The sequence below is a fragment of the Urocitellus parryii genome, assembly GCF_045843805.1.
Source record: "Urocitellus parryii isolate mUroPar1 chromosome 16 unlocalized genomic scaffold, mUroPar1.hap1 SUPER_16_unloc_3, whole genome shotgun sequence".
In the NCBI taxonomy this organism is placed as follows: Eukaryota; Metazoa; Chordata; class Mammalia; order Rodentia; family Sciuridae; genus Urocitellus; species Urocitellus parryii.
In genome coordinates, this window is record NW_027551781.1 from 269400 (window position 1) to 283439 (window position 14040).

Genomic DNA, 14040 nt, shown 5'->3' on the forward strand with positions numbered 1-14040 from the left:
GCCTTCTCCATATAGCCTTTGGAAGCCAATTTTTCAATATTTATGCAAAACATTGTTAGGATTTTATCATGGTTGTGTTTAATCATTTATTAGAGTTGTAGATAACTGACACTTAATATTGAATGCTCCTTTCTATGTTTGGTAGTTGTAGGGTCCACCAATTTACACGAAGTTGATCAGCAGTGTAGATGACATTCTGGGACTTATAAGTGACATCAGACTTATAAGTGACTTATAACTGACTGCAGCTATGTGTCTGTTGACTGGTGAGAATTGTGACTCTGGAAGACTAAGCATTTCCTTTCTTTGCCAAATGTATCTGAGGTGTGTGGACTTTATTTTCTTAGCTGTCCAGAATTACCTCACTCACTTCTTAGGAATGAGCCACAGAAGGCTACAGTGTTAGAGTGAGGGTGCTCCACAGTTTGGAAAATATATTTATTCTAACATGTCAGGATTTTTAATTTTTGTGTTTTGTGAACAGCGACTCTAATCATCTACTAACCTGATTTGTCTTCTTGTTGTTCTTTCATAAAATCTTGATACCTTACAATTCCAATTCGCTCAGTTATTTAAACATTTTGCTATTGAAGATTTTTAATTAGTTATTTGTGTAGATGGGGTGATTATGCTCTGGTGTCAAGGTAATTGTTCCAATAAAGTAGCTATGTTTAAGTAATTAGGATCCATCCACATGCAGAAAACCCGTGAGGACACTTCTGGTGTGTCTTACTGATCTCATCTTCCTTTTGCACACACAGATGTTGACAGTCCTGTGCCTCTTATGACTAATAATTTTATTATGTATTTCTCAAAACCATCGTTTTCCTTGGTTATATTTACTTGGTTGTATGAGTCTTAAGTAACTTATTGTTACTATTATTTTTCCATTACAATTATATCAAAAGGTATGTTTTCTTTTATTAAGCATTTATTTGCCTCAGTCTTTTGAACACATATGTGCTGTTGCCTGGGCCTCTAATGTACCAATCTTATTCACTCATTGAACTGCTTATAGAACTCGAAATATTTCAAGTTTGTCTTTTCACGAGGTGGAAGTGTCACTTTACATGTCTCCAAACATTAATATTATATGAATATTTTACACATTGGGAATGTGTCATGGATGATACTTGAAACTAATTGTTTTGGGAGCTCAATCTGTCTCATGGATATAAAGCAGAGAGAATAGGAACCAGACTGTTTTCAAAAGCTTTTTTAACACTCTTTTTATCTCCCTTGGGCACAATCTCCTTATGAGAATATCTTTGATGAGTCTGATTTGCATCTGTAATGTCCACCAAATTTCACATTCACTGATAGCAGAAAAGTTAGGAGTTGGGCTTTTATTCATTGCTTGGGTTATGGTATATATCCGTCACTTCACTCTGATATGGAATACACACACACACACACACACACACACACACACACACACTGTTTTGGACTTATGTATTTTCCTCTGAATTAGATAATGGAATGATAATGGAAAGTATATTTTTACATAATTAAAGTCACTCTCCTACATGACAGTTCTACTAACTCTTAATTCAAACTAAAAACTAAATAAAGGTTTGGTCCATGTGCTATTGACCTAACAATTTTTATTTCAGGAGCCATTGACATTTGGGGATGTGGCCATTAATTTCTCTGAGGAGGAATGGGAATGCCTGGATCCTGCTCAGCAGAATTTATATAGAGAAGTGATGTTGGAGACCTACAGCAACCTGCTCTTTGTGGGTGAGCATAACTTTCCTTCAAAATTCCTAATTATCATTATTTAATTTTCTTCTCTTGAAGTATATATTTTGGGAACTTCTCCACAAGAATGAGTTTCACATTTATGCTATCAATAAAGAAGATGGGGTAGTTCTTGGTGCTGACAAAAAATGTTAATGATCTTTCTTTTCATCCTTAATGTTTTCCTTTGTTGGCATGATATATATCCTTCACTTGACATATGGTTTCCTTAGAGTAATGCAGTGATGTCAAATCCTGTGGCCCACATATAGCAGAGGACATAGTTGAGGTAAAGGAGGAAGCCTAAATTCAAAAAGTTTGATTGAGATGTTACCCAACAGAAAAGATTTTTTGAGAAGCCTTGATTTCTTTCTCTTGTTATCATAGTAAAACCTGTCCTGTGTTTTGTGCTTTAAAATTACCTAGTCTCCTGCTTTTCCTTCAGTGATGTCTCCATAAATTCAAATTAACAACAAAACACTACCAATTGCCTTGTAAATGTCAATATTATCTGACGGAACTTCCATAACATTTTAAAATATTTTTTAGTTGTTAATGAATTTCCCATTTACTCATATATGGTGCCGAAGATTGAACCCAGGGACTCATACATGCTATGCAAGCACTCTACCACTAGTCTACAACTCCAACCCCTCTTCATTATTTGCAGGAGATTTTTACACATTTCTCCAGATCTCTAGGTCCACCCATTGTAATACATTACTATCATAAGTCAGTTTCTCTAATCTTATTTGTACATTTTTTTTCACTAAAATTTCCTTATCAGTGTTCTTTCTGATATGTCTAATGGATTTTCTGTGAAATTATCTGCCATGGAATGAATGTCAAGTTGGACAAATTTACTGCCTCCAAAATTTTAAATATACAGTTCCGTAACAGTAATTCAAATTGTTATGCAATATATCTTTAAACAGTTTGCATCTCAAAAAAAAAAATGCCTAGGAAGCAAGGGCTGATTTCTGTCTTCCCATCACAAAACCATTCTCTTTTGTTCAGAAAGCTGCTTCTTTAGTTTGGAGATTCATGTTCTAGAATTCTGCAGTATTCTTTCTGTGACATTTCAGTTAACGTAGTGTACATACATTTTGTAAAATATATAATTAGAATAAATTCCTTGACTTCAAAGTTTTATTGTTTCTATATTTCAAATTGGCTCATCCATTCTTTTCAAGGGATACTTGGTTTGCATCCCCCATGATGGCTCTGTTGAATAACATTGTAACAACACTGATGTGTAATGTTTTTAATTTGCTATTAATGTGAGGGCTTATTCCCACACTCACTAAGAACTCCGTTTACCTAACTCCATGTCTGCATTTACAATTGAATGCTGTAACTTTTAGTATATTTTTTTAGCAGGGAAAAGTCTTCTTATTTGTATTTTGGGGATATTCATATAATTTAACAGATTTCTCTGAAAAAAAAAAAAAACCTTTTTAACAATGTGAGTTTAATGAATATTACCTGGAGCCTCTAGTTAACTTTAAGTAGTATAAACATCTTTTAATTTTTATCTTTCAATTATTGATTGTTCAAAACATTACAGAGCTCATGATAAATCATCTTTCATACATTTGACTCAATTGGGTTTTGAACTCCCATTTCTACACCAAATACAGATTGCAGAATCACATCTGTTACATACTCACATTTTTACATAATGGCATATTAGTTACTGTTGTATTCTGCTACCTTTCCTATCCCCTACTATCCCCCCTCCCCTCCCCTCTCATCTTCCCTCTCTGCCTCCTCTGCTGTTGTTCAGTTCTCTCACTTTTTCCCCCTCCCCCTTGCCCATCATAACCTCTTACACTTTTGTGTATCATTGAAGGTCTCCTACCATTTGCACATGCTTTCCCTTCTCTCACCCTTTCTCTCCCCCCATTCGTCTTTGTTTACTGTTAGTCTTTTCCTCATGCTCTTCCTTCCTGTTATGTTTTTAGTTGCTCTCTTTATATCAAAGAAGACATTTGGCATTTGTTTTTTAGGGCTTGGCTAGCTTCACTTAGCATAATCTGCTCTAATGCCATCCATTTCCCTGCAAATTCTATGATTTTGTCATTTCTTAGTGCTGCATAATACTCCATTGTATATAGATGCCACATTTTTTTATCCATTCATCTATTGAAGGGCATCTAGGTTGGTTCCAAAGTCTAGCTATTGTGAATTGTGCCGCTATAATTATTGATGTGGCCATATCCCTATAGTGCACTCTTTTAAGGTCCTCAGGGAATAGTCCAAGAAGGGCGATAGCTGGGTCAAATGGTGGATCCATTCCCAGCTTTCCCAAGAATCTCCATACTGCTTTCCAAATTGGCCTCACCATTTTGCAGTCCCACCAGCAGTGTACAAGTGTACCCTTTTCCCCACATCCTCGCCAACACTTATTGTTGTTTGACTTCGTAATGGCTGCCAATCTTACTGGAGTGAGATGGTATATTAGGGTGGTTTTGATTTGCATTTCTCTGATTGCTAAAGATGGTGAGCATTTTTTCATGTACTTGTTGATTGATTGTATGTCCTCCTCTGAGAAGTGTCTGTTCAGGTCCTTTGCCTATTTGTTGATTGGATTATTTGTTATCTTATTGTTTAATTTTTTGAGTTCTTTGTACATTCTAGATATTAGGGCTCTATCTGATGTGTGAGGGGTAAAAATTTGTTCCCAGGATGTAGGCTCTCTATTTACCTCTTTTATTGTTTCTCTTGCTGAGAAAAAAACTTTTTAGTTTAAGTAAGTTCCATTTGTTTATTCTTGTTGTTAACTCTTGGGCTATGGGAGTCCTATTAAGGAATTTGGAGCCCGACCCCACAATATGTAGATCATAGCCAAATTTTTCTTCTGTCAGATGCAGTGTCTCTGATTTGATATCTAGCTCCTTGATCCATTTTGAGTTAACTTTTGTGCATGGCGAGAGAAAGGGATTCAATTTCATTTTGTTGCATATGGATTTCCAATTTTCCCAGCACCATTTGTTGAAGATGCTATCCTTCCTCCATTGCATGTTTTTATCCACTTTATCAAATATAACATAATTGTAACGTTGTGGATTAGTCTCTGTGTTCTCTATTCTGTACCATTTGTCCACCCTCCTGTTTTGGTTCCAGTACCATGCTGTTTTTTTACTATTGCTTTGTAGTACAGTTTGAACTCTGGTATCACTATACCTCCAGATTCACACTTCCTGCTTAGAATTGCTTTTGCTATTCTGGGTCTTTTGTTTTTCTATATGAATTTCATGATTGCTTTATCTATTTCTACAAGAAATGCCATTGGGATTTTGATTGGCATCCCATTAAACCTGTAGAGAACTTTGGGTAATATCGCCATTTTGATGATGTTAGTTCTGCCTATCCATGAACAGGGTACACTTTTCCATCTTCTGAGATCTTCTTCTATCTCTCTCTTTAGGGTTCTGTAGTTTTCATTGTATAAATCTTTCACCTCTTTTTTTAGGTTGATTCCCAAGTATCTTATTTTCTTTGAGGATATTGTGAATGGAGTGGTTTTCCTTATTTCCATTTCAGAGGTTTTGTTGCTGATATACAGGAATGCCTTTGATTTATGCGTGTTGATTTTATAACCTGCCACTTTGCTGAATTTATTTATTAACTCTAGCAGCTTCTTTGTAGACCCTTTTGGGTCTGTAAAGTATATTATCATGTCATCCGCAAATAGTGATAGTTTAATTTCTTCTTTTCCTATTTTTATGCCTTTAATTTCTTTTGTCTGTCTAATTGCTCTGGCTAGTACCTTGAGAACTAAATTGAATAGAAGTGGTGATAGAGGGCACCCCTGTCTTGTTCCAGATTTTAGAGGGAATGCCTTCAGTTTTTCTCCATTTAGGATGATGCTAGCCTGAGGTTTAGCATATATAGCTTTTACAATGTTGAGGTATGTTCCTGTTATCCCTAGTTTTTCTAGTATTTTGAACATAAAGGGATGCTGTACTTTGTCAAATGCTTTTTCTGCATTTATTGAGATGATCATATGGTTCTTGTCTTTAAGTCTATTGATGTGGTGAATAGCATTTATTGATTTTCATATATTGAACCAGCCTTGCATCCCAGGGATTAATCCTACTTGATCATGGTGCACAAGTTTTCTGATATGTTTTTGTATTCGATTCGCCAGAATTTTACTGAGAATTTTTGCATCCAAGTTCATTAGAGATATTGGTCTGTAGTTTTCTTTCTTTGAAATATCTTTGTCTGGTTTTGGGATCAGAGTGATGTTGACCTCATAGAATGAATTTGGAAGAGCTCCTTCTTTTTCTATTTCTTGAAATAGCTTGAAAAGTATTGGTGTTAATTCTTCTTTGAATGTTTTGTAGAACTCTGCTGTATACCCATCCGGTCCAGGGCTTTTCTTGGTTGGTAGTTTTTGATGGCTTCTTCTATTTCTTCCTTTGTTATTGGTCTGTTTAAATTGTGTGTGTCTTCCTGTCTCAATCTGGGTAAATCATATGCCTTAAGAAATTTATTGATTTCTTCACTATCTTCTATTTTATTGGAATATAGGGTTTCAAAATACTTTCTAATTATCTTCTGTATTTCTGTAGTGTCTGTTGTGATATTGCCTTTTTCATCCCGTATGTTAGTAATTTGAGTTCTCTCTTCTTCTTTTCATTAGCATGGCTAAGGGCTTGTCTATCTTATTTATTTTTTCAAAGAACCAACTTTTAGTTTTATCTATTTTTCAATGTTTTTTTTTGTTTCAATTTCGTTGATTTCTGCTCTAATTTTAATTATTTCTTGTCTTCTGCTACATTTGCTGTTGTTTTGCTCTTCCTTTTCCAGATTATTGAGGCGTAGTGTGAGTTCATTTATTTGTTGTTTTTTTTCTTTTTTTTGAGGAAAGAACACCAAGAAATGAATTTCCCTCTTAAAACTGCTTTCATTGTGTCCCATAGATTCCGGTATGTTGTGTCTGTATTATCATTTGACTCTAAGAATTTTTTCATCTCCTCCTTTATGTCTTCTGTAACCCATTGATCATTCAATAACATATTGTTCATTTTCCATGTGGTGTAGGGTTTTTCCTTCCTTCTTTTATCATTGATTTCCAATTTCATTCCATTATGGTCAGATATGGTGCATGGTATTATCTCCACACCTTTATATTTACTAAGAGTTGCCTTATGGCATAACATATGGTCTATCTTTGAGTAGGATCCATGTGCTGCTGAGAAGAATGTGTATCTACTTGATGATGGTTGATATATTCTATATATGTCGGTTAAGTCTAGGTTGTTGATTGTGCTGTTGAGTTCTATAGTTTCTTTATTTAGTTTTTGTCTAGAGGATCTGTCTAATGGCGAGAGCGGTGTGTTGAAGTCACCCATAATTATTGTGTTGTGGTCTATTTGACTCTTGAACTTGAGGAGGGTTTGTTTTATGAATGTTGCAGCTCCATTGTTTCGTGCATCCAAATTGATAATTGTTATGTCTTGTTGGTGGATGGTTCCTTTTAACAGTATACAGTGCCCTTCTTTATCCTTCTTGATTAACTTAGGTTTGAAGTTGATTTTATTCGATATGAGTATGGCCACTCCTGCTTGCTTCTGAGGGCCATGTGAGTGGTATGATATTTCCCAACCTTTTACCTTCAGCCTGTTTATGTCTTTTCCTATCATATGAGTCTCCTGAAGGCAGCATATTGTTGGATTTGTTTTTTTGATCCAGGTTACTAGCCTATGTCTCTTGATAGGTGAGTTTAGGCCATTATCATTTAAGGTTACAATTGAGATATGATTTGTACTTCCAGTCATGCTTCTTTATTTATTTATTTTAGTTTGGCTAGTTTTACTTTTTGGTTATTTTCCTCCCCCTTTACTGAGATAACTCCTGCTATTGGTTTTGGGCACTATTTTTCAATTCCTCTTCTTGTAGTATTTTGCTCAAAATACTTTGCAGTGCTGGTTTTCTTGCTGCGAATTCTTTTAGCTTTTGTTTATCATGAAATATTTTAATTTCGTTGTCAAATCTGAAGCTCAGTTTTGCTGGATACAGTATTCTTGGTTGGAATCCGTTATTTTTCAGTGTTTGAAATACATTGTTCCAGGATCTTCTCGCTTTCAATGTCTGTGGTGAGAAATCAGTCGTTAACCTAATTGCCTTACCTCTGAATGTAATCTGCCTCTTTTCTCTCGTAGCTTTTAATATTCTCTCCTTGTTCTGTATGTTGGCTATCTTCATTATTATGTGTCTTGGAGTTGGTCTATTATGGTTTTGAATGTTTGGGTTCCTGTAGGCTTCCAGGATTTGGCAATCCATTCTATCTTTCATCTCTGGGAAGTTTTCTACAATTATTTCATTTTATATGCTATCCATTCCTTTGGTTTGAATCTCTGTGCCTTCTTCTATCCCGATGACTCTCAAATTTGGTTTTTTTATGACATCCCATATCTCTTGAATAGATTGCTCGTGGGATTTAAGCATCTTTTGTGTGTTGACTATACTCTTTTCAAGTTGATAAACCTTGTCTTCATTATCTGATGTTCTGACTTCTACTTGATCTAGTCTATTTGTAATATTCTCGTTTGAGTTTTTAATTTGGTTTATAGTTTCCTGCATTTATAGGATTACTGTTTGATTTTTTTAAGATCTCTATCTCCTGGTAGAGCTCGTTCTTTGCCATTTGAATTTGTTTGTTTAATTCATTTTCAAAATATACTTTTATTGCTTGGACTTGCTGTCTCATGTCTTCTCTAATATTCCTTTCCATTTGAGTTAGGTATGCCTTGAGTTCTTTCCCTATCCCTGCTTCTGATGTTTCTATGTCCTCCTGTAGAATTAAGTTGTCTTGCATGGTTTGTACTCCTTTGTACTCCTTTTTTCCCTTGTTTTCTCATGTTGTCCACGTTACTTTCCAGCTCTTTTTGATTGTCGTGTTTCTGCTCTCTTCTATAGCTTTGTTTTGGTTCTGTATTACTCTGATGTCTCTCCTTTGTGTTGTTAAACTATGCCTGCTAACATGGATTCCGCTGGGAAGGAATTCCGACGTCCGAGCTCCAGTGACGACACTACTCTGCTATGGCGGGCCCCAGGCTCCTTGCTGGGGTGTCCTAATGGGGGGTGTGTGACTGGACTATCTCTGTTTGGTTTCAGTTCCCGGTCGCGGGAGGCGGGCGTTCTCCTACCGCCCAGTTACACAGGCAGTGGGTGAACTGTCGCCGGCGGGCCTGCAGTTTCTAGCCGCCCAGTCGCGAGGGCCTTGCCTCTAGTCTCCTGGTTTCTCCTGCTAGTCTTGATTTCTCCTGCTAGACCAGATTTCCCCTGAGTGATGGCTCTCGGCAGTTCAAACTGTACTCTGGGCCTGCCTTTTGTTGGGTGTGGAGGGTGACTATTGGGAACCCCGGCACTCTATTGTTTTGTTTCCGTTGTGGGGGATGGGACTGTACCTCTTCCTTCCCCCTCTGAAATCCCGTACTCAGCCTGGGGGTCAGTGCTGGCTTGGCTGGCGGGATTCCACCGACTGACTCGCAGCCACTTTTCTCCCTGCTTGCTAAGTAATCACTTCTCTGCGGTGCCACACCTTCTGTAGCCACGGGGCAGGCCGCACGAATCAGTGGGCCTAGATCTCAGGGGTCCTGCTGTTGGCTATTGGGATCCTGGGCACTCTATAGCTTTGATTTTTTTCTGCTTGCCCCTCCCCCAGTACTGGCTAGCCAGGTTTCATTTTGGCTGCTGATGGGAGGAGGGGTTGAAGGTCAGGTGTCTCTAGTTTTCCCCTAGTCTTTATGCAGGCTCACTCTGATACTCCCTCCCCCGGAAAGCCTAGGAGAGATGTTATGTGAATTCCCCGATGTCTGGGGGGTGAGCTGAGTGACACACACCTGTTTTGATGTTGCAATCTGTCGGAGAGTCTCTAGTTAACTTTAAGTAGTATAAACATCTTTTAATTTTTATCTTTCAATTCTTGAACAACAGCATGCCCAAGAGTGTTCAATCAACTGACACATATTGAGTGATTTTTGAAAATCCCTACCACTTTTGACTTCAGATATTTATTCCATGTTGGTTAAAAAATAACTATCACTTAAATATTTATTAACCTTTTTTAATACATAAAAATGGTCTATCCAGCATGATATCCAATTTGTGATTAAGAACAGGGATTCTATAAGTCTACAATATTTTCAAAATATTTTCAAAGTCTTATGCTTTGCAATTACCATTTTGCTTCACTGTATTTCCCTTTTCAGTAAGTGGGGATTGATGTCTTTTAGTATGACAGTGATTCTTGGTTTACATTCAACTCTCTCAATGTTTTCTTTGTCTGTTTGGAAAGTAGGATGTTTGTTGTGAATGTATTTACTCTTAATTCAGAACCTAGGGAAAGGATCCTTTTCTCTATTTTGCCTCTTTTCAAAGGTTATTTTTAAATTTAAAACGTCTTCTATGTCCTATTATGTCTTAAACTATGTTTTGTGTACAATAATTTAGACAGCCCAGATTGTGTTCGGTCACTTTTGTATGTGTCCTTCTTATATCCTCTTGCTTTCAGTGTATGTGTGTGTTTTTAGATTTAGAGTATCCTGCGGACCACCAACAGTTGTAATTTTTAGAGTTAATTCAGAGAGCCAAGGTTTGTTTTGATCAGAATTTTGTAATCTTCCATTTGGCAACAAAAAAAATCTTAAAACTGAATTATCTCCTTAGCATACTTTGTATGAGTTTCAACTTGACTTCACTTTATTAAAAAATTGAATATATTTATGTGTCCTTTCAAAATTATATTATTGTTACAGATATATATGCCTATTTACACTTTTGTTTTTATGCTTTTTTCTTTCAAATTCTATTGCAAAATTACATATTTTGTGAACCATAATTACAATACAATAGAATTGTTTGTTCCAAGACATGTTTAAAATTTCATAAGACTTGTGTTGCTGGGCACATTTCCATTGTAATATGAAGGATTACCTTTCATACTTGTGGAGAGCAGCTAGTGTTGATGAGTAGTGTGTGCATTTTTATATCTTTAAAGTCATTATTTTCCTTCTCTTTTAAAATATAGTAACTGTGAATATAATGTCTTGGTTGATAATTTTATTCTTTCATTTTTTGAAAATAGCCCTGAATTCCTTTCTCTATTGTGAAGTTTCCGCTAAGGATTTCACAATTATATAGTTACACATTTCTAGGTGACCCATCTTTTTCTCTTGGATGCTCTCAATATCCTGAGTTTAAAAACTTAGTTGAATACCTGCTTTGAGTCTTTACAACTTGGTGATAATTGAGTTGCTTGGATGTTTTATTTTTCCTATTTTCTGAGATGTGTTTATTAGTACTAGAAAGAAAACTTAAGGATTCTTTGCCACTTTTCTTTTTTTTTTTCATTTTACTTTGGCTGGCCTTGAAATTTTGATCCTTGTAGCTCAACCTCCTATGTTGCTGTGTCCTCCTTGACACTTTCAGACATTTTCTAAAGAAATTCTTTCAACACACATCTTCTGCTTATTACAATTAACAATTCTTGACTAATTTTTATTCTGTTTTTTTTGTGTGTGTTGGTTTAGCTCAGTAAACTTCTTTTAAATGATAATTTACTATTCCCTTGGATTAATTCATAACTTTTCTTACAGTTGACTTAGATGTGTTTTTTCCTGGTGGTAAGCAGGAACCCCTTTTTGAACAGTCCCCAAATATTTGCATGTTTCATATTTTTTTTAATGAAGCAGAAGAAAGTTGGTAAATTTTTAAAATATATTGTGAAGGAGGAAAGGCATTGTGTAACACAATGTATTTTCCTCTACTGTATTACTCTTCACAGTAATGTACGTATCTTGGATACTGTGAACAGTAAGATGATATGAAAATTTCTCAATGTATTTTTCTGTGTAGATATTTCTTTGATTCATATATATTTTGGCCGTAACAATGGACTTAGATTTAATAATCCACTCCCCTGCTGATGTTCCTTAATTGCTGTAGTTTCCTATGTTTGCAAAATATACTCAGCCCAGTACAGTAAGTAAACATGATTGTTTTTTATTTATTTTTTATTTATTTCAGCCATGAATTCTCATCATCCTCGAGAAATTTTACCAGAGCAGGGAATAAAAGATAGAGAGAGAAGATATGGAAAGTGTGACCTTGACTATTTACAACTAAGGAAACAATGGGAAAATATAGGTGAGAGTAAAGTTTAAAAATCACATTATAATGGACAAAACCAATTAGTAGTCTGTATTTGCAATAAAAATTTTATAGCCAAAATACACCATAAAAAATTAATATCTGAAAAATTATTTAATGTATTCCTATTAGTATTGAGATTTATATATTCTTAAATATATATATGTTTAAGAATATATCCACAGCCATTTTTGATGACTATATTTCCTCTGAAAGGAAATGTGGAAAATTTGAAAAGATATCTGTTCCACGCATAAGTTTTTAACTTAGCCAATCATAAATGAAGCACTGAGTTAAACTTCCCATCAAACATTTGCACAGAGACAATATTTAAGACAAATTTCTAAAAGTGATTCTTTTGAGAGTTTCTTTACAAAATGTCCATTTTTTCTGCAATAAAACAATTGGACAATATTAAGAATTGTAGAAAGGTTTCTACTTCCCCACTATTGCTCAATGACAATTCTGATATAGATTTCTGGAAAGTGCACTATATAGATAATGCTATAAGTAACACCATTAGCCATGTCTCTACCCTGACTAATTACCAGGATATTTACATTGGTGATAAAATTATGAATATAGAGAAACTCCTAGTAATATTGTAAAAACAATTTACCAAGAAGAAAAATGTGGGAAAGTCTTGATTCAGTGCTCAAAAACTATTACTCATCCAAGCATTCGTAGTCAAGACAAAACTTACAAGTGTAAGGTATGTGAAAGGGCTCTTAATCACAGTGCAGAGCTTGCTCAATACAAGAGAATTTATAGAGAATGAGAGCCCTATACTTTTAAAGAAAATATCAAAGCATCAGCTTGCTCAACATCTTCTAAACACAGTAGATACGATGACAGTGATAAATCCTATAAATTTAAAGAATGTGAAAAAAACTTTTAGTGAAACGTAAAACTTGTTAAGCATCAGAGGATTTATACTGAAGACCTGTAAATGTAAAAAGTGTGGCAAAGCTTTAAAAATTTTTCAACTCTTACTCAACACCAAAAATTTATTCTGCAGAGAAGAACTACAAATGTGAAGAATGCAACACACTCAAAAACTTTACTCAACATCACAGTGTTCATACAGGAGATATGCCATGCAAAGGCAAAGAATGTGACAAAACTTCTAATAAAAGCTCCAATCTTATTTGTCACCAGTGGACACACACTGAAGTGATGCCATACATATGTGAACAACTTTGCAAAACTTTTAGTGAAAAACCAAGCCTTAAAAATCACCAGAGAAATAATACTGGAGAGAAGCCCTACAAATGTAAAGTGTGTGGCAAAAGTTTTAATACAAATTCAAATCTTGACCTCCACAACAGAATTCATACTGGAGAGAAGCCCTACAAATGTAACGTGTGTGGCAAGAGTTTTAATCAAAAATCATTACTTACTCAGCACCAGCGAATCCACACTGGAGAGAAGCCCTACAAATGTAAAGTGTGTGGCAAGAGTTTTAGTAAAAATTCATCACTTATTCAGCACCAGCGAATCCACACTGGAGAGAAGCCCTACAAATGTAAAGAATGTGGCAAAGCTTTTAATGAAAAAATAGTACTTACTTGGCACCTGAGAATCCACACTGGAGAGAAGCCCTACAAGTGTAAAGAATGTGGCAAAAGTTTTCATCACAAAACATCAGTTACTCAGCACCAGCGAATCCACACTGGAGAGACGCCCTACAAATGTAAAGAATGTGGCAAAAGTTTTAATCAAAAAATAGTACTTACTCGGCACCTGAGAATCCACACTGGAGAGAAGCCCTACAAATGTAAAGTGTGTGGCAAGAGTTTAAGTCAAAAATCATCACTTACTCAGCACCAGCGAATCCACACTGGAGAGAAGCCCTACAAATGTAAAGAATGTGGCAAAAGTTTTATTCAAAAAATAGTACTTACTCGGCACCTGAGAATCCACACTGGAGAGAAGCCCTACAAGTGTAAAGAGTGTGTCAAGAGTTTTAATCGCATATCATCACTTACTCAGCACCAGCGAATTCACACTGGAGAGAAGCCCTACAAATGTAGAGAATGTGGCAAAGCTTTTAATCAACAATCATCACTTACTCGACACCAGAGAACCCATACTAGAGAGAAGTCCTATAAATGTGAAGAATGGCAAAGCTTTTAA

General features: G+C 35.6%; 1 protein-coding gene across 1 annotated transcript in view; it reads left to right on the top strand.

Annotated features, from left to right (window-relative positions):
* LOC144251510 (uncharacterized) overlaps positions 1 to 14040 on the top strand; it is a 28799-nt gene extending 14759 nt beyond the window's left edge. Inside the window, exons 2-3 of the mRNA XM_077794381.1 lie at positions 11782 to 11901; positions 12923 to 14040. Coding sequence (XP_077650507.1) covers positions 11782 to 11901; positions 12923 to 14040 — 1238 coding nt within the window. The remainder of the gene's footprint in view (positions 1 to 11781; positions 11902 to 12922) is intronic.